The 25039-nt window shown below is 38.7% G+C and overlaps 2 protein-coding genes across 6 annotated transcripts in view; one reads left to right on the forward strand and one right to left on the reverse strand.

Moving 5' to 3' along the window:
- GTF2H1 (general transcription factor IIH subunit 1) overlaps positions 1–20212 on the reverse strand; it is a 37465-nt gene extending 17253 nt beyond the window's left edge. Inside the window, exons 1-7 of the mRNA XM_060606165.3 lie at positions 19949–20212; positions 11103–11271; positions 8164–8356; positions 7223–7388; positions 5753–5846; positions 4163–4312; positions 3950–4029 (exon numbers count right to left, since the gene is read on the reverse strand). Of these exons, the coding sequence (XP_060462148.1) occupies positions 3950–4029; positions 4163–4312; positions 5753–5846; positions 7223–7388; positions 8164–8356; positions 11103–11256 (837 nt within the window). The 5' untranslated portion in view covers positions 11257–11271; positions 19949–20212. The remainder of the gene's footprint in view (positions 1–3949; positions 4030–4162; positions 4313–5752; positions 5847–7222; positions 7389–8163; positions 8357–11102; positions 11272–19948) is intronic.
- Positions 20213–20395: 183 nt separating this feature from the next.
- Positions 20396–25039, forward strand: part of HPS5 (HPS5 biogenesis of lysosomal organelles complex 2 subunit 2) — a 39993-nt gene continuing 35349 nt past the window's right edge. For 2 of the 5 annotated variants that reach the window (XM_060606160.3, XM_060606163.3), the window contains exon 1: positions 20466–20582. The gene's annotated coding sequence lies outside the window, so the exon portion shown is untranslated. The other 3 variants (XM_060606161.3, XM_078433286.2, XM_060606162.3) reach the window with 3 other exon arrangements.

Here is a 25039-nt window from a genome sequence, read left to right on the forward strand (position 1 = left end):
GTAAACATTTAAAAATAAGTTACAGATTAAAAATACAACATATTCCTTCTGGCTTCACAAAAATAATCTTAACCTTAAACCATGCATTTGTTTTTAAGATTTTATTTTTAAAAGTAATCTCTACACCCAATGTGGGGCTCAAAGTTGTTCACATCCTTTAGATCAAGAGTTGCATGCTCTACCGAGTCAGCCAGGTGCCTCGAAAGATGCATTTTTTTAAAGACCAGTTTTAGATATAGCTAGCAAAATATTAAATGAAGTAATAGAATATGGTAGGGGAAAAAAAAGCATGGACTTTGGAGTCAGATAGATATGTTTTTAAATTCTGGCTTTATAACTTTGCTAGTATTAGTGTAAGCAAGTCTAAGCTATGTAAAATGAGATACTGGAGAAACAGATATTTTCAAACATGTATTGAGTTTATGCTATGTGCTAGGCCCTATAGACAGAAACTTAATAAGATCTTGTGCCAAAGGAGCCAGTATAGTAGTTAGTGGGATGCTGGGCTGTAAGTGTACACGTAGTTAAAACTTGTATGATGTGCTGTAATAGAAGAAGTAGCCAATCCCACTGGAGGAGAGCAGAGGTAGATTCAAAAAAGCTTCAAGAAGCACCATAAGTTGAATAAGTGCTTGCAAGCCAGACATAGAGACAATGATATTTTAGGGAGAAAAATCTGCTTAAACAAAGGTACAGAAGCAACAGAATACATATTATGAGTTTTTTTCTGTATTGCAGTACACTTGGAATGAAGGGTGGGCCAGGGATTGGTAAGACATAAGACTAAAGATGTAAAAGAAAAATTACAAAAAGACTCATATACCATTCATTCATTTATCAAATAATTACTGAGTGCCTAATACATGCCATGTATGGGTGACAAGCCAATACAACAAGAAGAGTCACCCTCTGACAAGATAAAAAGATCACTTTTGAAAATGACTGATGGTATGAAAAAAAATAAAGAGGGGTGGCATGATACAGTGACTAGATGGAGAGGAGGAGCTACTTTAGATAGAAAGGTTAGGGAAGGTCTTTCTTGAAGAAGTAGCATTTGAACAGATGTCTAAAAGATGAGTAGAAGCTAGTTAGGTGGAAGAGCAGGGAGGAGAAACAGTAAGTGCAAAGACCCTGAGGTAGAAAAAGCCTGGAACAGACCTGAAAGAAGGTGTGGCCCAAAGTGAGGTAGAAGCAGACAGAGTCCAAGTCAAGAAGAGCCTTGTAGGAGTTTTGATTTTTATTTTAATTTCAATGAGAATCCATCAAAAAGTTTTACATAGGAAACTATTATGATCTGATTTATAACTCTTACTGCTAGGGGAGAATAAATTATAGGGAAAAACAGTGGAAATAAGAATACCAATTAGGAGGCTAACGCAAGCAATCAAGACAAAAATGGTGGTAGCCTAATAGTGAGGGTGTAAGGGTACAGATGGACAGATGTAGACAAATCAGAGATGTTTTGTAGAGGACTTACTGATGAACTGAGTTTTGGAGGTGAAGGAAGGGAAGGAATCAAGGAGACTCCCAGGTTTTGGCTTGAGCAACTGTGTCTATGGCAATGTTTTGTTTTGTTTTTTACTGAGATGGGAAAGACTCAGAAAGAAACAGATATATGAGGAATAAAAGGTTCCAGTTTGGACATGCTATGCTGAGATGTCTGAAATATCTAAGTGAAGATATCAAGTAAACAGGCAGATGTATGATTTTGGGAGTTCTGGGGTTAGAGAGACCACAGCTACCTGGGATTCATCATTTCATATTCATCATCATCATATTAGTATTCAAAGCAATGGAATGAAGAGAATGTATTGAGAAGGTGGCCCAAGGCCATACCTAGGACAGTTATAACACCTAGAGGATGAAAGAAAAAGGCACCAAAGGAAAAAGTGAATCAACCAAGGTCTCTATTAAGGGGTTTGGTTATATATATGTTTATATATCCATACAATCAAATATTGTATAGCACTAAAAACAGAAATTATAGTAACACCTATTATTTGTTGAGTACTCACTGTGTACCACACTCTTTTAACTCTTGTAGCAATCCCATAAAGTCCGCACTTTTTTTGTTTTGCATTTTTTCCAGATATATAATTGACATGTAACATTTTAGAAGTTAAAGGTATAAATGTGTTGATTTGATACTTACGTGCTCCAACATGATACCCTACAGCTAACTAACATCTCTATCATGTCACATACTTATCATTTTTTGTTTCGAGGTAAGGGCAATTAAGATGCAGCAACTCTGAAGTTTATAACACAGCACTGTTGACTCCGCTGTGCATTAGATATCTAAAATTTATTTATCTACTAGTGGCAAGTTGATACCCTTAAACAACATCTCAACTTTCCTACTCCCTACTAAGATCAGTACTATTAACCTCATTTTATAAGAAAACCGGGCTTGAGGGCAGGGGGAAGCACTAAAATCTTTTCCCCATATAAAGCTTCATTTTTTTCCGGATGACTTCAGAGGGTCATATTTTAATGTGTTGAAATTCAGCAAGGAAGTGCCTGAATGTGGAGAATTACCAAGAAAACTAAATTTCATTAAGGAAATGACTTATCTGGGCACCAAGGGTTATTTTCTGTTAATTTATAATCTAGACTGTAGGTCAAAATTTTAACATTAGTTTCCTCACTTGGAGAGTACATACATGAAAATAAAGGAAAAAGTTAAGAAAAACAAGATAGGAAGGTATAAGCATGTGTATATGGCCAGCAGAAGAGAAACCAAAAGAAAGGTAAGAAAATGAAAATATAAGTGTGAAGAGAATAACTGAGGAAGGCAGTTCCTACCCTAGAAGATACAAACAGGAATGGAATTTGCCCTAATCAGAAGGGATCATATCTCTCTCCATAACTGGATAAATCTGTAAGTCTGGAGACACGATGCAGGGGTAGGTAGCTCACACTTGATGGTCTAGTTGTTGAAACATATTGGAGCTAGCATAGGGTAAGGGTCATGAGTGTGTTCAAGGTCTGCCAAATAGTGGGCTATGGAAAAATGCTTGTTATCTTTTCTTCATCTACTAATATTTATCCACATTTCTTTAGATTAATGTCAGCTAGAGCATAAAGCTGGACTCACAAATACATGTTAAGCCTTCACATTATTACCTAGAGAATTGCTATGTGGAAGCTAGAAAATTCTTTTATTTTTTATTTTTTTATTTTTTTTTAAGTTTATTTAATTTTGAGAGAGAGAGTGTGTGTACAAATGGGGGAGAGGCAGAGAGAGAGAGGGAGACACAGAATCTGAAGCAGGCTCCAGGCTCTGAGCTGCCAGAACACAGCCTGATGCGGGCTTGGAACCACAAACCATGAGATCATGACCTGAGCTGAAGTCCAACACTCAACCGACTAAAATTCTGTTACAAAAGTTTTAGCAACGCCTATAAGTTCAATTCTCCAAGGCAATTTTAACAGCAAACAGTGCTACTAAGAAGCACTTCTGATAAATCACTCCAAATAACAGTACTTTGTGTATTTTATTCTCAGAAGTGGAATATCTACACTGAAGGCAATTTTTAAACTAGTTGAAACTAGGAAGACTGTTTTTTCTCATAAATTCTTTTTTTAACTAAAATTTATGGGGCACCTGGGCGGCTCAGCCAGTTAAGCATCTGACTTCGGCTCAGGTCATGATCTCACAGTTCGTGGGTTCGAGCCCTACATCGGGCTCTGTGCTGACAGTTCAGAGCCCGGAGCCTGCCTTGGATTCTGTGTCTCCCTCTCTCTCTGCTCCTACCTCATTCATGCTCTGTCTCTATCTCTCAAAAATAAACAAAAGTTAAAAAAAAATTAAAATTTGTTTTTGTTTTTTAGTAGGCTCTATGCCCAATGTGGGGCTCAAATTCACAACCCCTAGATCAAGAGTTGCATGCTCTACCAACTGAGCCAGCCAGGCACCCCTCTCATAAATTCTTTTGGTACTGCTTACCTCATCTAATGGTTTATCTTCCAAAGCTGTCAAGTCAAGCAGTGGGTTTTTTACTCCTAGTGAAACCATGGTTTTTAACCCTACAAAATCAATGAAATAAAAGTTGGTCAAGTCTTACCTTTCTCAAAAATAAAAAAAGTCATTAACAGCACTGTAACTAGAGGACTAGAGAACAGCAAATTAAATTTTAGCATGTGAGGGATAAGCAGTTACCTTTTTCATCTATTTTGGCACATTCTGCAAAGAGGTCTTTTGACCCTGTATTCAGCCGGTCCCTGTGAAAATAATGGGACTGAAAAAAACGTGTCCAAAATTCCTTTTCTGTCATGTTGTGGGGAACATTTTCTGCATATTTCATTTTTACTGTGGAAAAAAACCGTAATAGTTACATAGAGAGTTTCCATTTCTTAAAACTTCTTAAATTAGTTGAAATACAGAATAGCAAAAACTAGATTACTAAACTGCTCAACTTTACATACCATATATAATAATCTAATTGTAAATTTGAAATATAACTTGAGAGACTAGGTGAGGCACTCACTACCTGTATAAATCTTAACCAATTACAAACGAAACCTTATTTTGCACCAAAAGAATTAACAAGTTTCAAAGTTTTAGTAGAAATACCAAGAATCAATACCCACTAGGACTATCAGTTCAGCACACCTCAGAAGCTCACAATCCAATGAGCAAAGAGGTTAAGAGCATGGTCTCTTGAGCCAGAGAGCCTGGGTTTGAAATTCTAGGTCTGCCACTTACTATCTATGTGACCTTGTGTAAATTACTTAATCTTTCTCCATCTCGGTTTCCTCATCTGTCCTATGAGGGTATCAACAATGCCTACTTCATAGGGTTACTTGTGATGACTAAATGACTTAATATATATCAAGGCCTCGGAATGGTGTCTGGTATGTAATATGCACTACAGAATTACATTCTTATCAGAAAGATATAAAAATTACAACGTGATAACTTGTTGAGGCAGACACAAGCCCCTACAGAAGCAAAGGGGAGCTGAATACCTGCCCAAAGAAGTCAGGATTTTATAGAGGTGGTAGTGAGGCAGTACTTGTGTTGAATCCCATGGGGGAGTTATGTTTCTGAAGGACTAACGGGGCACAGTGAGGAAGTGAGAAGAGAGAACAGCATATGCTTTGAGACAGAACTGTTTGCTCAGAATGACTGAAGTGGTGGGGCTCGCAACCTCAGCTGCACACTTCAATTAATAAAGCTGGGATCAAGTCATTTATACTTTTAAGATGGTTTCTGCAAGGGTAATGATTTGTGGGTTAGAAAGGTCACTTTGGAGGCAGCATGATGATGGATCTGAGTTAGCGTTGTAGAAACTATGTACTGATACCTCTGGAGCAGGCCATCTTGTGCAGGTTTGCTGAAGGGTAAATAGAGTTTAAGAACCACTGATGGAAGAATGGAAAAATCATCATACCAATGAACTGATGACAGCACATTATATACTAAGCCCTTAATAACTACTATATGTCAGATGTTGGGTAAGTACTTCACGCTTATTTTATTGCACTTCATCAGGAATAAAGGTAAAGCTTTCTTTTTTTTAAACTAACAACTCTGACTTTTAATAATGGAAACAATTTGCCATTCCAGAATCAACTGTAGGGAAGAAAAATCTCCCCTAAAACAATAAACTCAATAAAATCGTAAGTACTGTAACTTTTTTACTTTGGCTATTTAAAATGCTCCCTTGCAATACTTGTTTTTCACTTAAGTATTATTACTGAATTCATCCAAATATTTCTACTATGTGGAAAGACTGATTCTTCTTACCTGCTGGATAGGTCCTAAATATGGACTCAATGATATCAGAGGTTAAATTGTATCTCAGACCATTACATCCATCTGTTTGGGGCCGGACATCAGCCTAAAATAAAGACCACACGTATATATTTACTAGAATATTGGGGGAAGATGTGTAAACATATAATAGACACTGGACAAAGGTGGAAAAATAGACTTTCTGAATAAACTAGAGAGACAGAAATATGTCCCTCACCTTTATTTTTGGCATAGAGATAGGGCTCAAAGAAGCCTGGCTTGGTTTCACATAGTCTTACTGATGTGAAATCGGTTTCCTTGAAAATTCAACATGGTCAAATAGGTATGTGTACGTGTGGCCAAAGGAAGATAGCTAGTGGAGCTTTAACATAACACTTGTACAGTTACCAAAATAACTATAAACCTTGGTTACTAAATAAATAAATATTATCTGATTGGTTTCTCTTTTTTTTTACTATTTTATTTTTTATTTTTTTAATATGAAATTTATTGTCAAATTGGTTTTTCATACAACACCCAGTGCTCATCTCAACAGGTGCCCTCCTTAATGTCCATCACTCACTTTGCCCTCCTTCCCACCCCCCATCGACCCTCAGTGTATTCTCAGTTTTTTTAAGAGTCTCTTATGGTCTGACTGGTTTCTTTCGGAAAGGCCTCGTTCATTCAATTTACTACTAAGTGCCCAGAAAGATGCTAAACATAACTGGTACTCAAGTTCTTGTTAAATGCATAAACACTGCTTTGGTTCCACCGAAGCATAGACTAAATGAATCCCATTTTCTAATTCCACAGGAAGGGTATTCTCAATCTTTCACTAAAATACATTTTACAAGTCTTACTTTTTCTGTCATACCATGGTCATTTCACATTTAACTCTGCATTTATATATATAGCAATCATAAAATAAAGTATCAGAAAGCCCTAACTTTAAAAGAATTTGGGGAAACAAGTATTAGTCCAATTGCTAAAAGATTCTCTTTTATTAAACTCCTTTTAATTTCCAGCATATTAGGGTCAAGTCCAAAAACCAAAAAAAGTTAACTGGCAAGAAGAAGCATCTATTTAAAAAAAAATTTTTTTTAACGTTTATTCATTTTTGAGAGAGACAGAGTGTGAGTGGGAGAGGGGCAGAGAGAGAGAGGGAGGGAGATGCAGAACGCAAAGCAGGCTCCAGGCTCTGAACTGTCAGCATAGAGCTTGACACAGGACTGGAACTCTTGAACCGCGAGATCATGAGCTGAGCCAAAGTTGGACGCTTAACCGACTGAGCCACCCAGGGGCCACAAGAAGCATCCATTTAAAAAATACTGCATCTATTTTTAAAATACTTTAGAATACCATGGATACCAAAGTAACTATTGATTTGCTTTAAGGAAATGCTAAGTTTTACAAAAGAAATGGCATTGCTAACACATATATCAGTTTTCTTTTTTCCTTCAGAAATCTAGAAGGGTCACATACCAGAAATGCTGCAGAAATGCCAACATCCTGCTTATGATTGGATGTAGAAGAACTCTCTGTCGCATTTATATTTAAACGATTGGCCCAGAATTCCTCAGCACTGATCACTTGACTCACAACAAGGTCTTTATAAAGCTGAAACAAAACAGGATCTTCTTGCAGCATTCTGGTGATAGAATATATTGAATATATTGAACTTCTAGAATAAAACACCATTTATGTTAACACTTTAAAAAGACACACACACAAAAAAAAGGACTTTAACAACACAAAACAGTGAGACCCACAACTTTCATTTTACGATGATGGAGCAGCAGAAGTCATTTAGTTCATCTCTTAATAATTCAAACTAAAAAAAAAGCTTTTGGAGGAACAAATGAAGATAAATGGAAGTAAGTCTGAAGAAGCAAAGCCTAAATTCTCTGAGGGTTATTGGTGTTATTCATCTCAATATCCCAGTGATACAAAGGTCACTATGCCTGTATTTGTATTGTACTGTATTCTCTTTTATAAATAAAGATGAAAGGGAAAGAGAAAAGGTATGCTTGAGATTTTCTGGACACTAATTTTTCATGGTGATAAGCACTTGGAGACTTAAGCATGGATGGCCTGGAAAATACTGGCAATGGAGTAATTCACCTTATCAGAAATTCTCATTACTTTACACGCTTTCTCAACTTTTTTTACAGCGTGATTTTTCAGGTTTCTCATTCACAAACACATTCCTAATAGTTCAGTGTCTTCTCTGTGACGGAGAACTGGGAGAAGGAATTAAAGAACTTTGGCACCTCTGAATCTCAGTTCTGTTCCTCACCCGATTATTAGAGTTGAGGCAGTTAATTTAATGTAGCACAAGGGTTAAGACTTAACAGCTGTTACTCTACTAAGAGACTGGAGAGAATCTAGTGTCCCTTCAAAAGGCTATTCTTTTCCTCCTTCACCTGTTTTTCTCTTCCAGTTCTTTATTTGCTTTCCTCTTGAATTTGGGCAGCAGCTGCTGAAGAAGGTCTTTCACTGCATCTCGCTCTTTCACAGCTGTGCTTTCATTGGAAAAATGGAAGTTAGTTGTGTCCCCTGCATGCAACACCAGCTGAAGTTGAATTTTAGCTTTTCCTTCTGGACTAATTTTCTGGCCTAAAAAGAAACATGAGACAAATTAGATGAGGACACCCACATTGTGGAAATCGTTCTACAATACACCATTTCTCCTCCCAAGAAGATTCAGAATTCCTTTGGGCTTTAGCTGCCCTGTTCCAATCTTAATGCTTTTGCAGAAATGAACTCTTCTCAAATAATCCCATATAATCAGAGCATAGTTTAACAAATTCACCGCTAACACTCTGCTTCCTTCTTCAGCACCCTCTTTGTGTGGCACTTCTCACCCACTGCTTCCATCGCCAGATATTAAAGGGCTTTTGTTTTCACTCAACTGGGGAAAATCTCCAAATAGCCAACTAGGAGTCCTGACCGTGAACAGCTACCTCCAATCATCATTATCATAAATAAAAATGATTTGTCCTAATTCAAAAAGCTCCAAATCACAGCCCATGTCTTACTAACTGCAAAGAAGAATACATAATTTTACATTTCAGAGATCTGGTGTCATCACTTCAACCAAGTGATCAAACTTTATCTCATCCAGAGTCGGACAACCTGACACTACAGGCTTTCTCAGGGAATAGAATAGTAAGTAAAGACCACCAATGTGTTGTTCTTGCTGCAAATGTTTAACTTGAGTATAATCAAGCCTGTAAACTTTTCAGTTTATAAGAAACACAAGTATGCATGAAAATAATTTTCAAAAAACCTTGAGAGGATAAGCAGACATAATCAGAATGTATGATATTTGACAAGTCTATAAAGACTGAAGGTACTACAACTACATATGTGAACCCAGACTGGATAGGGTTTAAAAAAAAATCATTACTACAAAAGAACATTACTGGGACAACTGGGGATGTAACAATGTCCTGGATGTTTACTATTAAAATTTTCTCAGTGCGAAATATTACAAAGCAGAGTGTATGCACACGTAAGTCAGATATATTGTATAGTATGCATTGTACCATTCTTAAAATTTTTCTGCAACTTTGAAAATTTTCATAATAAATAGATGTTGGGAACCTCAAAATACATCCACATTATAGACAACTTGTATTCTTAAAGAGTGGGCCTCATGGCAACAGTAGTCCTTGTCTTCCACAGAGGGAGAGGGATGGAGGGGTTCTGTCTCATGAAATGGGAGACTCATGACAGTGCGAACATGCTGCCTAGAGCTCATGGTCCAAACCACCTACTAATCCCTAAACAAACTTTTTCAATCAAGATGCTGCTTCCAGGCCAACAGTCTAGATGAAATATCTAACTACCAAAAGCAGCAATACGGAGCAATGTAGGCTGTCAGCCAGCCTATTGTGGCTTTCCATTTCTCCAAAACAAACCATCACTCCTTTTTATTCATCTTTTCTCAGTGACTGCTGTAGCCTTGCTCTAGCTTGGCTCTTGCCTCTAAGAGGCCTATTTCTGAAGTTCTGTAATTAGCTAACCTAACTGCTGATTTTCACCTTAGTAATTTATTACTGATAATTTTCAATGGCTTCTTTCAGAAATGGGCTTTATTTCAAATATTCAACTTAAAATGAATACTGATCTGGTGCAGATCTAGATTTGAGTATGTGCTCTCCTTCCCAATAACAGAATTGTCAAGAAATAGGAGAAGGGTATATTCTTTATTGTACGTTGTGGGTATCACAACGAGTGCATGTTTTACAGAGCTACAGGACCAACTTCCTGTTGAAGAGAAATGCTAACAGAGGAAGTTCCTAATTTATGAGTCTCTTCTGGTACAAATGTTAGTTTGTAAGAGTACTATGAGGAACTTGGTGAGTCACTTTTCCACAGAAACAAAGTTTTAAAAGGAGGTAATATTACCAGAATAGCGGACAAAAGACCAGACAGCTTAGGCAGTACTTAATTATGATGAATTTCAAACAGTATTTCCTTTTGAAAGTAAAAATTCTAAATTATTTCAGTGAAAATGGATGAAAATCTTGGTCATTTCCAGTAGCAAAGTTGAGGTTAAGTCCTTAGGGCAACTGTTCACACACAAAGGACATTTACAAATCTAGCACCTGCAAGGTGAAGAGTGTCTTATTTTTTGAGGTATCACATTCCTTGAAATCTACATAAGATTTTATCTTGGAGAAGAATTTTATATCCAAGAAAATAAATGAATCCAAATTAAGGTCACAGTTCAGATACCACAATTTGTTAAGGATACTGTGCTCTGTATTTCTCCTATTTATCTCCAATAAAAAATTGAGTCTATCTTCTCAACAGACAATGGCCACATAACCAAAGATTAACTACACAACTTGCTTAAACAATACAATTTCGTTAAAGGGCAATCTGGCATCAACCTACATTTTAAATGCATGAACCATCTGAATCAGTAAATCCACTGCAGGGATGTATCCCACATATACAACCTCACAAAGATATTAGTACACAGACCTATACTGCAATACTGTTTGCAATAAAAAGAATTCTGTAAACTTCTTAACTGTCCTTCAAGGAAACTGATTAAATTATGATTCTATATCCATTCAGTGGAGTATTATCCAACTCTTAAAAGTGGCGATGTGTGGAAACTTTTACATGATGTAGATTCACATGTGTAAAACTATATAAACTTTTATTATTATAAAGTGGGAAAGGCAGGTTACAGAATAACATACGTTCAGCGATCCCACTTTAACATTATTTCCATACAGCTGGTTTTTTGGACACTATAATAAAAAAATCCACAAAGATCGTATAAGCAATCTTCTTATAAAATTATTAGCAAATGTTACATCAGGCCTTAGTATAGCTGACTTACATTTAATATCTGCATACATATGGCTGATTGTAAATCTATCTTTGCCTTCAGGTGCCCAAGCAATCCTTTCTGCCATGAGGTATAAAGCTCCATCTTGCTTCTTTTGACGCACCTTCTTTACAATTAGCAAAACTTCTTCAGATGAAGTTGCCATGATGCCTAGAAAGTGCTAAGAAAGACAAAAGATTTCACATCTCAATTAGGATCAAATTTGTTGACTTTCGGAGTCCTTTCCAAATTAAAAAAAAAAAAAAGGTTTTAACATTTATTTATTACTGTGAGACAGAGAGAGACAGACCGTGAGCAGGGGAGGGGCAGAGAGAGAGGGAGACACTGAATCTGAAGCAGGCTCCAGGCTCTGAGCTGTCAGCACAAAGCCCAACGTGGGGCTTGAATTCACAAACCGCGAGATCATGCCCTGAGCCGAAGTCGGACGTTTAACTGACTGAGCCACCCAGGTGCCCCTGAGTCCTTTCCAAATTTAAACCTAAATTGATACTAAGGAAGAAAAAAGTCCCTGATTCAAAGTTGAAGATAAAGTTGTATAGCATTATCCTTTAAAATAAAATTTAATTTGCTCATTATCACAGGTTTGAATTTACACAACAGTTTATGACATTTGGCAGTTTTTAAACCATTTCTACATATTCTAATCAGAGTATTTTCAATTTACTTTTAGTTCCTCAGTAATATTCTTAAATCTTAAATGTATGATTTGACTATAGATATGTTGTCTTTAACCTACATTTAAAATTGTAGAACTTTAGGGGCGCCTGGGTGGCTCAGTCGGTTAAGTGGCCGACTTCGGCTCAGGTCATGATCTCGCGGTCCGTGAGTTCGAGCCCCGCATCGGGCTCTGTGCTGACAGCTCAGAGCCTGGAGCCTGTTTTAGATTCTGTGTCTCCCTCTCTCTCTCTGACCCTTCCCTGTTCATGCTCTGTCTCTATCTGTCTCAAAAATAAATAAACGTTAAAAAAAAATCATTAAAATTGTAGAACTTTAGAATTACGACTCTACTGAATATTTAGTTCAATTTTGTTTCAACTGAAAACAACTAAGGGCCACAGGGTTTGTGTGACCTTACCAGAACCACTCTCAGAGCTGAAACCACACCCACATTTCCTGATTCCTGGTCTAAGTTTCTTCCTGTGTACTTTGAAAGAAAACCATTAATACTTAACACCTCATGCAACAATGTGGATGGAACTGGAGTGTAATTATGCCAAGTGAAATCAGAGAAAAATAAATGTATGATGGAATCATACGTGGAATTTAAGAAACAGATGAACATAGAGAAAGGAAAGGAAAAATAGAGAGGGAGGCAAACCATAAGAGACTCTTGAATACAGAGAACAAACAGGGATGCTGTAGGGGTGTTGGGTGGGTGGACAGGCTAAACAGGTGATGGGCATTATGGAGGGCACTTCTTGGGATGAGCACCGGGAGTTATATGTAAGTAATGAATCACTAAATTCTATTCCTGAAATCGTTATTGTATTATATGTTAACTAACTTGGATTTAAATAAAATTTAAAACATTGAAAACAAAATAAATAAACATTAAAAAAATAATTCTACTTAAAAAAAATTAACACTTCAGATGCTACTTCCCCCACCTTTTAACAATCAAATTGTCTTCAACTGTTCTCCAGGTCTTGGCCAAAGATTCACTTGTACTTGGCTAATTCATTACCTAGGAAACAGCCTTTAGTTACCTCCACCTCCTTCCTCCCCAGTTCTGGGGAATCTTAAATATTCAACTGAAATCCTAGAGGCTTAAGTGTGGCTGCCTGGAATATGAGGCTGAAAGGGAACTTGAAGCTATAAGGGCTTAATAGGAAAGAAGCCATGATTGATGGTGATGTCTGCCATGGGATGAGATGGGAAAAAGTGATAGCACAAATACCCCATATAGGTCATTTCCGGTGAAGTTATGACTAAGATTTTATTCCCAAAGAAATGATTCAAAGTATAATTTTAAAACAGTAACTTCTTCAGATATAGTTTAAAATATAATTTTAGAGAAATTTGCATATCTAGATATTTTAAGAATTAAATTTGCCCTGAGAAAACAAGTGAAGTCTTATTGAAACATTTTTCCTGGAGGTTAAAACAAATGGGAACAATGAAATACTGGATCTGCCATTAGTTATTCAAAATAATTGAGGAATGTTTTTTTTTAATTGTTTTAAATTTACATCCGAGTAAATTAGCATATAGTGCAATAATGATTTCAGGAGTGGAATTGAGTAACACTTCTATTTGGATTAAGTGGGAAAGTAAGCATCAGAAGAATGGCAGGCATTAAAAATAATGGAAACCAGGGGTGCCTGGGTGGCTTAGTCAGTTGAGCATCTGGCTCTTGATTTCAACTCAGGTCATGATCTTGCCATTTGTGATATTGAACCCTGTGTTAACTGGCGTTGACACGTTACATTAGTTTCATGTGTATAACATAGTAATTTGATGAGTCTATATGTTATTTTATGCTCACCACAAGTGTAGCTACAATCAAAAAAGTCATTCAAGCAGGAATTTAGAAATAAAAAATACAAATTAAAAAAAAAGGCAAAATCTTAATTTCTCTGAAGTTGATTTCCTCTATTTTGAGTAGTCAAATATTCCCTTTCATAGGTACCCTTACAGGCTACTCTACCCCAGGAATGGAAAGAAAAATGGTCAATGTGAACACATTTATTCAATAAACGTGTGCTGAGCCAACAAGTCTAGGGTTATCAAAGACGAATGTGTGACAATAATGATTTCTGCTTTCAAAGAGGTTCCAGTTAGCAAGATTATTTGTGTGTCAGTGTATACAAATAAGAACACGTGATGCTCCAAAAGGGAGATAAAAAAATGTTCTGAATTAGGACTCAGAGGCCATTTCTTCACAGAGGATACTTCTTTTATAATAGATTTTTTTAGTGCAAATAAAAAAAAATGGGGTATAATTAACAAATCACCAAAATACATACATCTTAGGTGGTCTGTTTGATGTATTTTGACAATTGAATACACCCATGCACCGTTACTTGAAATAAGAGGACATTTCCACCACTCCCCAAGATTCCCTCATGTTCCTTTCCATTCAACTCTCTTCCTCTCCCCCTCCAGCAACTATTTTCTGATTTCTATCACCACAGATTAGCTTCTGTGTCTTCTGGGTTTTCACAGAAATGGAATCACATACTACGTATTCTGTCTCTGGCTTTCCGCCTAATCTGTTTCTCGAAATTCACCATATTATCACATATATCAGTAATTTGGTTTTTTTACACTTAATAAGTTAGTTATGAATTGGGTCTTGAATGAGGATTTTGACAGAGAAAGGGAAATAGGCATCACAGGCAAAGGGAATGCTTTGGGGCAAAGGCTTGAGACTCTGGGAATGGTAAGTAGTTTGCGCTGGATGTAGTATAAAGTTCATGATAAAGATCAGTGGGCTGTGGAGTTCGGTGGTTAAGACGGAGACAGTGCAGAATGCCACCCTATGTGGTAGACAAGAAAAAACCTCTAAGGACTTTTGAATAGGGCAGCAATTTCTATTTTAGGAAATGAATCTGTGGACAGTATGAGAGAGACTTAAGAAAAGGACTAGTAGGGTCTGAACCAGGCTGGTGGCAGCAAGAATGGAGAGGACGGAACGAGGAGGAATACTGAGGAAGCAGGATAAATAGGCGAGTGCTGAAGGAGGTGTCACAGCTGCTTGCTCACACCCCACTCCTAAGCCCTACCGACACAAGTACAGTGGAACAGGTTTGAAAGTGAAGACAAGGAATTCAGTTCTGGACATGAAAAGTGTGAGGTGCTGTTGAGTCATCAGGTGGAGATTAATTAACTTGTTTTTCACTTGCCACTGAAAACACTTCCTTATGTTGTTTTATAATCTCCAGTTTGGATATCTATAAAACATATATGATAAAGGTTAAAATTCTTAACATATACATATGCCATCTTTTAAATGATATACTTATTTAATATCCTCCTAAGATTTTCATTAGAGAGTTACTGCTGCTTAAAAAGTTTAAAAACCACTGTTTCAAAACACTATTTAATGACATGAAAAGATACACTGTCAGGTGATCAAAGAAAAAAAAGCTTGTAGTTTGATTCTATATTCTTAAATTAAAAAAAAAAAATATCTAAAATGTACTCAAGAGGCGCCTGGGGTGGCTTGGTCGGTTAAGTGTCTGACTTCGGCTCAGGTCATGATCTCACGGTTTGTGGGATTTAGCCCTGTGTCAGACTCTGTGCTGACAGCTCAGAGCCTGGAGCCTGCTTTGGATTCTGTCTCCCTCTCTCTCTGTCTCTCCCCCATTCACGCTGTCTCTCAAAAATAAATAAATCATTAAAAATTTTTAAAAAATAAATAAAATGTACTCAACGTGGCGAGCCTGACTGGCTCAGTTGGTAAAGCATGCAACTCTCGATCTCAGAGTTGTGAGCTCAAGCCCCACGCTGGGTATAGAGCTTACATTTAAAAAAAAAAAAGGGTGCCTGGCTGGCTCAGTCGGTTGAGCCTCCGACTTCAGCTCAGGTCACGATCTCACGGTCCGTGAGTTCGAGCCCTGCATCGGGCTCTGTGCTGACAGCTCAGAGCCTGGAGCCTGCTTCGGATTCTGTGTCTCCCTCTCTCACTGACCCTTCCCCGTTCATGCTCTGTCTCTGTCTCAAAAATAAATAAACATTAAAAAAAAAAAATACTCAATGCCTAGTATGTGCCAGGCACTGGGCTAATTTCTTTATAGGTATTAACTCATTCAGCCCCAGTTAACAATCCTGAGGTAGGGTATTAGTCCCATTCTGCAGATAAAGGAAACTGGGTCTAAAAAAAAAATCAAGACGCTTTCCCAAAGCATCAAGGAAGTAACTAGGTTTCAATGTGGGTCAGTCTGACCTTGGACTTCCACCATGCTATTTTGCAAATACATATGACTTGGAGGAATATATACACCCAACTTCACAGTGGTTACTGATGGGTGATAGGATTACAGATAACTTAAATGTTCTTTTTGTTTTCTGGATTATCTATATTTTGTAATGAAAAGAGTAGCATTTTAAAAAATATTTATTAATTTATTTTGAGAGAGAGAGAGAAAGCATGCCCATGTGCATGTGGGGGAGGGGCAGAGAGACAGAGAAAGAGAGACAGAATCCCAAGCAGGCTTTGTGCTGGTGGCGAAGAGCCTGACATGCGGCTTAAACTCTCCAACTGGGGCTTGGACTCTTGAATGGTGAGATCATGACCTGAGTCAAAATCAAGAGTCAGATGCTTAACTGACTGAGCCACCCAGTTGCCCCAAAAAGTAGTTATTTAAAAAGTCTTTCCAAGAGTTTGTTCCCTATCAAACCACAGGCTTATAAGGTAACACAGGAAAGTGTTGCAGGTATTAGTGTGGGTAAGAAAACAATTGTTATTTTCAGTTTCTGTAATAAGTGTATATGAATTTATTCACTTTAAAAATTTAATGTACAAAAGAAATTTCATATATGTATGGAACTAATTAATACCTTAATATTAATTTTGATATTCATTATAATAAACATTATAGTAACTTAAAAAAACAATTTGTATTACTTGAAATTATACTGCATATTATATGAACCACATTTTAGGAAACGTGAATTAAAATCTGAAAGATAGGAGGGGAGGTTTTGTCGACACAGAGAAAGCAGATAATTACAAAACAATTTTAAGTATGTCCATATACAGAGGAAAAGCACTGAAGGAGTTTCCAATTAACTGGGCTTATAAGCACAAATAAAGTATAAGCTTCGGAAAAGAACAGAAAAACTTCTAAGATAGGAAGGTAAGAAAGAAAAGATGAGTGAAGACAGAGAAACTGTAAAAAGGAGAGGAAGTTAGATGGAGAGAAACAGCCACTTGGGAGAACACTGACAATAAGTCAGGGGTAAGTAACTGAACATTGGAATGACTAGTCAGTGGTCTCATAGCTAACTTGCTTGGCAAATTTCCTTGTTCATCCATAGCACCTCTGTTAATTGTACGAGGACCAGTTTTAGAAAGTTTAACAGAATCAGTGGGGCTATCCTACAAAGCCCAACATGGTTTTCAGATGTTTCTTGAAGATGGCTCCTTGGGTGGCAAAAAAATTCTTCTTCCCAGTAGAATTCTAGAAGGGCCACAGAATATTTGTTCATGAAAAATATCAGTTAGTTCCATTTAAACAAATTGACCCGATGAAGATCTAGCTTTACTTAAAAGATTTACATTATGAAACCATCTGCCACTTCTTTAAATACCAAGATCCTCCAGTAAAGACATTAATTCATTTGCAGTTAAATATTTGCCTGAAGGTAAATGTACATGCTTTGCTCTGAGCCTTTGCACATTCTCCTCCTCCTTTCCTATCACCCGGCCTTTACTCATTTTTTTGTCTACTCTAAGTTTCAAAGTTACTAGGCAAGACCTTCCATTCTTTTCTTGATAGCACTTACCACAACTATAATTAATTTTTAAAGTAGTTCTTTGAATTGTCTGTCTCCCCTGACAGACTGCAAGCTTCATAAAGGGAAGAGGATGCATGTGTTGTATTCACTGCAATACAGCACCCAGCAGCATATTTAGCCCATAGGAAGAGTCCAATAAACATCTGTGATTATCTATTTAAGATATTTGGTGTTAAAATAACACCATCCTGGTAAGATACATAAGACACCTTCATACATATATCCTTGGCTAAACTCCAGGAAGCATTATAGCTCTCTACTCAGAGATCACAGTATCATTCCTCAGGGATTCCAATAACTGGGTTTTAAGGAAACAGGGATAGGAAAAATTTCAAACTATTCAACAGAAATCTTTAAATTGCATTTCTCTTCTAATATGCACAGATAAATGGGGCAGAAATAAGGACAACAAGTGAACTATAAACTCCACATCACCCTCTAAAAGGAGGATTATTAGAGAGAGCTGCTGTATCTGCCAGGATACAAAATGGAGATCTGGAATGCTGCTTGCTATGAGGCAATCCAAAAAAATTTTAACAATCCAGCATTACAGAGAACAGGACCTTGGAAGTATGTAAAAAGTGACCAAAATTTACCATTTCAATGAAAGTTACACACACAATGAAGCTATTAAGGGGAGTAACTGATGTAGCAATTTTAAGACCAAGCACTTTTTCATTTTTACAGCAGTGCAGGGAGAGGCAGAAGGAGGAAAATGCGACAGACACAAGGCAGAACGAAATGTATGCTCATATTCACTAATAAATACTGCATGCTGACAAGAGTATAATATCCAAATCAAGAGAAGAGCAATCAGTCTGTAATCAAAGTGGGGAAGGGAGGGACTTACTAGTTATTAGCTGGATGCCAGATACTGCCACACTAAAGGCAAGCTAAGAGAGAAAAGAGGAAGGGCACAAGGGACCTCCTCCAGCAGTATCCACAAGGTAGAAACACTGGTCAAAATGCTAGGAAAGCTCAATGGTAGGGGAAAAACCTAGCAGCACAGAAAAGTAAGGCTAAAAGGTGGAAAGATTAACCAGCAGGGAGAAGATATATGCCTCGAGGGCAGTATGTGCAGGAAGCTGATCATTTGGTTTATTAAACCGATTCCTCTCTGCACCAATCTTCCTAGTATTTTTAAAGAGCCCTCTCTGCATTTGCATGAATAATTTTTTTACAGTTGCACTACCATATATATTTAATATCACCTAGGAGAAACTCAAACTTTCAATCTGCTGCTAAATGTCAGCTGAGTGAGGGTAAAGGACAGGTTTAATAGCCCTAAATTGTCTCTCCCTCCTTCCCAAATGAGGGATTTAGGTCTGCTAAAAGGTACAAAGTTCTCTCCAGAGTCCATTCCTTCTGCAAGCCATAGGCCTGATACTAGAGGTTATTTTCCTTTCTGTTGTGACTTCTCCATCTCCTTTGTCCTACTTTTGACTTTAAAAAGCTATGTTAGGATTGGCAATTTTGGCTTATTTACCAAAGCCCAGTTCAGTGGTTTTCAAACTGTGTTCCAACAGGGTAGGCCGACTGGGTGGGGCTCGGCACTCCCAAATTCAATTCCATCAGAGCATGCTGTTTTGTATAACGGAGTTCCCAGTAAGAATTAGTGGGGAGAAATTGTTCCACTCCTTTATGGAGTTAATACTTACTACAGTGTGTATTTCAAACCACTTAGTTTTTGTATGTTTTTCACATTGTCTTTTAATGGGCTAACGATTAAGTTTCTGGATCTTTTCCCTCTCCGCAACCATACAGACCCCGAAATGAGTGTTTAAGAATCAATGGAACACACTGCCTTAGTCGACTTAGTCTTAGAACACTGGGGGCTTTATAAAATAATTACATATTTCCATAGGTTAGTGGTCTATTTTTCATCATTACAAGACAATCAAATTGGGCAAGGACCAAAGCCGGGGGTGTGGATTGGCACATGTGTTAAGAAGCTTTTACGAAGCCGCAGAATTGACAGGTCAAGCAAAAGATGTGTGGACACTACAGGGAAAGGTGTTCTCCTACAGAAACCGAAAGACTTAAGAGCACATTTCCTAACGGGAAGGGCTCCTCTGTCACTCAGAGGCCTCCACGTCCTTCATTCTCAAAAGCTAAGTCTAACCCTTGCTTTGGGGAAATCTTCGAGTCCCTGCTCTTAGTAAAGGGGCAGACTTCCTATAGGCCAGCAGATTAGGGGTCGCCTATTCCTCGCTTCAGGACAATAAAAGGCTACCGAGATGGCAGGCGTAGGAGCTGTGGCGACGGCAACAGGGACACTGGGAAAAGGGGCAGAATCCGCGCCGTCCAGCGGCCCCCAGGCCTGTCAGCTCCTCACCCACCCTCCCACCCGCCCCCATTCTTCGGTCTAAACTTACCAAGTGAGAGCTACGGCCCTGGGCAGGGAGTAACTGGGCTGGGTCGGGTCGAGTTCCGCTGCGCTTCTTAGAGACGCTGCCGGGAAGAGGCTGAAACCCAGTAGCCACCACCGTCGCCACCGCCTCTGTTACTGGGGGGTCTCGCCTCCATCGCTGGCTGCGAGGACTCTGAGGGCACGTGACCGGAAGTACCAAGGCGGGCCTGCCGGGCACGTGACCCAGAGCGCGGCCGACATGACACCTTCCGCTAGTTCCCTCCCTCCCCCGCCGGTTCCCGCCTGTTTCATTTCCTTTCGCCGGCCTCAAGCTGTGAAGGGTCCCAGGATCCTGGCTGGCTCACCCCTTTGGCCTAACGCTCTTCCGGTCTCCGACGGCGCTGTGTCTTCGGCCAGCAGCAGCCCGCTGACTGCAGGCCGCAGAGAGCGTAATTGCGACCGCGGCCGGAGGGGGAGGGACCACGCGCAAGCAGGGGGCGTAACCCGTCACGTGACAAGGAAGTGCCGTTAATAGCGGTGTCCCTGCGTCCCCGTCGCTTCTGGGTGACGTAAACGCGGGAGGGGCGGTACGGAAGGAGGGAAAGACTCTCCGGTATCGTTCTTAGTTGCTCGTTGAGTGTACGGCTTTTAGTTGCTCGGTGAGTGTCCCAGCGGCCATCCGTGAGAGGGGGTCTGATCTATTGAGAATTGGGGGTTTCCGGCCTTGGAAGTGGTGGAGCGGAGCCGAGACCTCTGGGCTGCTGGTCTGTGAGCCTGGCTTGGAAAACATGGTTACCGAAGCTTCTCTCCTCAAGAGATCTGAATACAGTGTTAAAGATATCGCTGCAGAAAAGTTACTAGTTCCGCTAGGGAGCTTCTTGTGGCCAGGGACTGTGTCCGGCGATGGGTACAAAGAATGTTGACTGCATGATGCATGTATGAATCGCCATTTCTCTGTGGTGAAGCGTTCTCTGATTATTACTTCTCGGGTAGAAAGATCCCACTATGGAATGGTGGAATCTCGTATATACCCTTTGCATAGTATCTTTACTTTTTGCTTGATTCCATCTTTTCCGTCCACGTAGCTAGTGGGGGGAGAAAGAATGCTGTGATTTGCTTTTAATGTGTAAGCAGCAAACACTGTGGTCCGTTGGTGAAATGAGTACTAGGGCGATGATAAAAAGCCTTTTCTTAATCCTACGACTCGTTTATGTTACCATAAAGGATTGCATGGAAGTGGAAAGGTGATTAGATTAGGACTCAGGTGAAGTGGATTCTAGTCACAGCTCTACCTCTCAGGAGCTCTGTAACCTTGGGTAAGCCAACCCCTCAAGAAGTTGTTTTACTGACTTTGGTAAGCATTTATAGCCACCTTCTAATTGTTTAGTTGTTTGTTTGTTTGTTTGTTTGTTTGTTTTTGGCTAGAGGTGTGCAGGCTTGACAGAAGTAGTATTTAAACCCAGCTTTGCAGAAAGGTAGGATTTTATTAGATGGATGAAGATTCAGAAAACAGTATCTATTGAACCACAAAGGCACAGGAAGTTTATACAATGAAAGAGAAACAAAAAATAGCAAGGTATAGTTGGACAATAGGGGTAGAGTGGAAGATGGGGCTGGAAAAATAAATAAGGATGAGATCATAGATTAAGAGGGGGAGGTTTCGAAGGTTTGTACACTGACTGATTTCTTTTTAAAAGTAGGTACTGAAAAAATCTTGTGATTATGGAAAATTGCAAACGTAGACACAAGTAGACAGGATAATAAAATGAACCCCATGTACTCATAACCCATTTTTAACAGTTGTCAACATTCTACTGTTTTTATTACAGAGAATTTAAATGTGTTGGTACTTTTTATATGCATTGTCACATTTGATTAATAGTAGATTTTTATTTGAGCTCAATTCTATGGTATTTAAGTACCAGCTAGGATGATTATATTTGTGTGAAAATTCCTTTGGGTTTTAGTTGAATCAACAGTGTGACATGGCTACTTTAAAAACGGTGCTGTTTTAGGTTATAACATAGAAATTTAATGTCCAGATCAAGAAGTCACTGTTTCTATTCTAGTCTTTGTTATTCAGCCACTTAAGGTGTATTATGTTCAGTTCTAGGCACCATATTTTTGGGCAAAGTAAATGGCCTTTGTAGAAGGTTGACAAGAATAGAGGAAGTTAGTAATTGTCGTGTCAGAAATTATCGAAGAATTGGGAATGCTAAATTTTTAGAAGACCTGATACCACTTTTCAAATACTGAAGGGTTGTTTTGGGAGAAGTAAACATTCCTTTAAACTGCAGAAGACACAATTAGAAATAATCAGTAAAAGCTCTAAGTGAACAAAGGAAAGTATAAATATAGAGTTGGCTTAACTCTATACCATCTTAATTCTTTTTTTTTTTTTAACGTTTTATTTATTTTTGAGACAGGGAGAGACAGAGCATGAACAGGGGAGGGTCAGAGAGAGGGAGACACAGAATCTGAAACAGGCCCCAGGCTCTGAGCTGTCAGCACAGGGCCCAACGTGGGGCTCGAACTCACGGACTGTGAGATCATGACCTGAGCCGAAGTCGGACGCTTAACTGACTGAGCCACCCAGGCGCCCCATATACCATCTTAATTCTTTTTTTTTTTTTTTTTTTAATTTTTTTTTTTTAATTTATTTTTGAGACAGAGAGAGACAGAGCATGAACAGGGGAGGGGCAGAGAGAGAGGGAGACAGAATCGGAAGCAGGTTCCAGGCTCTGAGCCATCAGCCCAGAGCCCGACACGGGGCTCGAACTCACGGACGGTGAGATCGTGACCTGAGCCGAAGTCGGACGCTTAACGACTGAGCCACCCAGGCGCCCCTATACCATCTTAATTCTTAACCATCACCCCGCAACTTCTCTTGAGAACTGACATTGCTGACGCTGTTTCTTTTCCGTTCTCATTTCCCATTAAATATATATTTTTTGAAAATTAGGAACCTGTTTAGTTTTTTTTTACCTCATTAAATTATAACTTGCAGGACACTGAGATCAAGGCCCGATGGTCCACTTCAGAGTTTAAGATCACAAGTGGAAGAGATAGACAATGTGGACTTGATGTCATTCCTTTCCAGCTTCTTTAGGATCTTATACCATGGTTTTATCTTTTTCTTGTGTCTTCAGTCTTTTTCATTCTAAAGACTCTTAGCTACTCTTTACAAATCTGTTTGAGTCTCTCCTGGTCAGAAAGTCCAGAGAGATTTTCTCCTTTTCCACCAGATTTCTTGAGTAATTGAAAGGCCTTGTCTTTACTACCTTACTACCCACCACTTTTCTTAAGTCTTTGTTTTCTAGGGTGTACCCACAGCGCTTCACAGAAATTATGTGATTGCCTAACACCACATCCTTTGATGTCTTTCTGTTGCCTACCAAATTAAAATTTCTTCAGGTTCTTTGGTTTGAAATTAGAAGTGTTTCATGCTTTGTGTTGAATTACTATTCCACTTTTATTTTTCATTACTCTGTTCCTTGTATCCTGTTGTCTCAACCAAAAACTAAACTTGTATTCTCCAAATGTATCCTCTGTATTTTTGCTTATTGCTGCCCTTACCCTTTTCCTTCTGATAAAAGCCTATTCGGCTCCAGTGCTGCTTCCCTTAGGAAGTTTTCTACAGTTCCCTTTAACTCAGTGTGAAATGTGATTCTTCTGTCCTTTAAGTTCCAACATAGCATTCTGCTTATGTTTTTCTTATTAGGTGTGTGTGTGCGCACGCGCATGTTCTTTTTCTCCCTGTTTATAAAGTGACTGATTTCCAGAATTATTTTGTCATTTCTACCACTGTGTCTCATATTTCACAAGGAACTCAATAAAATGAATGAGTGAAAAGAATGATAGTTTTTTTCTTAGGTCAAGAATTCTCAAAAGAAGTCTTTTTCAAAGATTTTATTTTATTTTATGTTTATGTTGGAGAGAGAGAGAGTGAAAGAGGCAGAGAGAGGACACAAGAGAATCCCATGCAGGCTCTGCAATGTCAGTGCAGTGTAGCTCAAACCCACGGACCATGAGATTATGACCTGAGAGGAAATCAAGGGTCGGGATGCTCAACTGACTGAGCCACCCAGGCATCCCTAAAGATTTTAAGTCATCTCTACAGCTGACATGGGCTTGAACTCAAAATTCCAGGTTCAGGAGTTGCATGCTTCGCTGACTGACCAACCAGCTGCCCTGGAATTCTTAAAGATTTTGAGTATAGGACTACTAAAGATTTGGTTTTCTTTTTGGAATATTATTCTTACACTAAAAATAGTATAACGAAGAGGAGATAAGACTATATTATGTGTATGCAGTAAAAAACATCGTAAGCTTATGTGTGTTTTGCCACTGGAAGGTACGCTCCATGAATGTTAGGACTTTGTTTTGTCCTCTGTTTTATCTCTCCAACCTAGAACAGTGCACAAGTTGGTGCTACTGTAACAACAAACATGAGTTCCCTCCTGTGAGTCAAGGTAGAAACTACAATGGGTAGAGTTGTTGCACAAAGGAAACTTTATTTGCAGCAAACAAGGAGATCACAGGGAATAACTTTCAAAGCCATGACTCCCTGACAAAGAGTGAATGTTTGTTTGTTTGTTTGTTTTAGAGTTAGAATGAGTATTTGAATAAGGGAGACTTGTCACCTCTGTGTAGAGGCCCACGCATGCTCCTTTAGGAAATATGCTTATATGTACATAGTATATCATGTAAAGGAGGCTTGTGCTTCTGTTTAGGTGGAGATTTTCATATTCAAATGAGGTAAAAGTAACTGTCCGTCACTCCCTGGATTACTTCGTAGTCCATCTGCACTGGCATGAGTCGGGAGGTGAGCTCAAACTGGTCAGGGTGGTTTGGGCCACCAGAACTCCTAACCAGGCAATTGTTGCTTGAGGGGTTGTTTCAGTTTCCATCACATGATGCTATGCCCCTCCGGTCTTTTGCCTGAGTTAAGAAGTAAGCTGGAAGGAAGAGCTTAAGGAAAAATGTGGGACAGAGGTTGGTAGGAGCAAGCAGGTGAGCAGTAAAGGTCGAGGTTTGGGGTCTTACTGGTAACACTATGTACATATTTGTTAAATAAATAAGTGAATACATGTTCTGAAAAAAACTGTAAATTAAA

This window comes from Panthera onca, chromosome D1, assembly GCF_046562875.1.
Source record: "Panthera onca isolate mPanOnc1 chromosome D1, mPanOnc1 haplotype 2, whole genome shotgun sequence".
NCBI lineage: Eukaryota > Metazoa > Chordata > Mammalia > Carnivora > Felidae > Panthera > Panthera onca.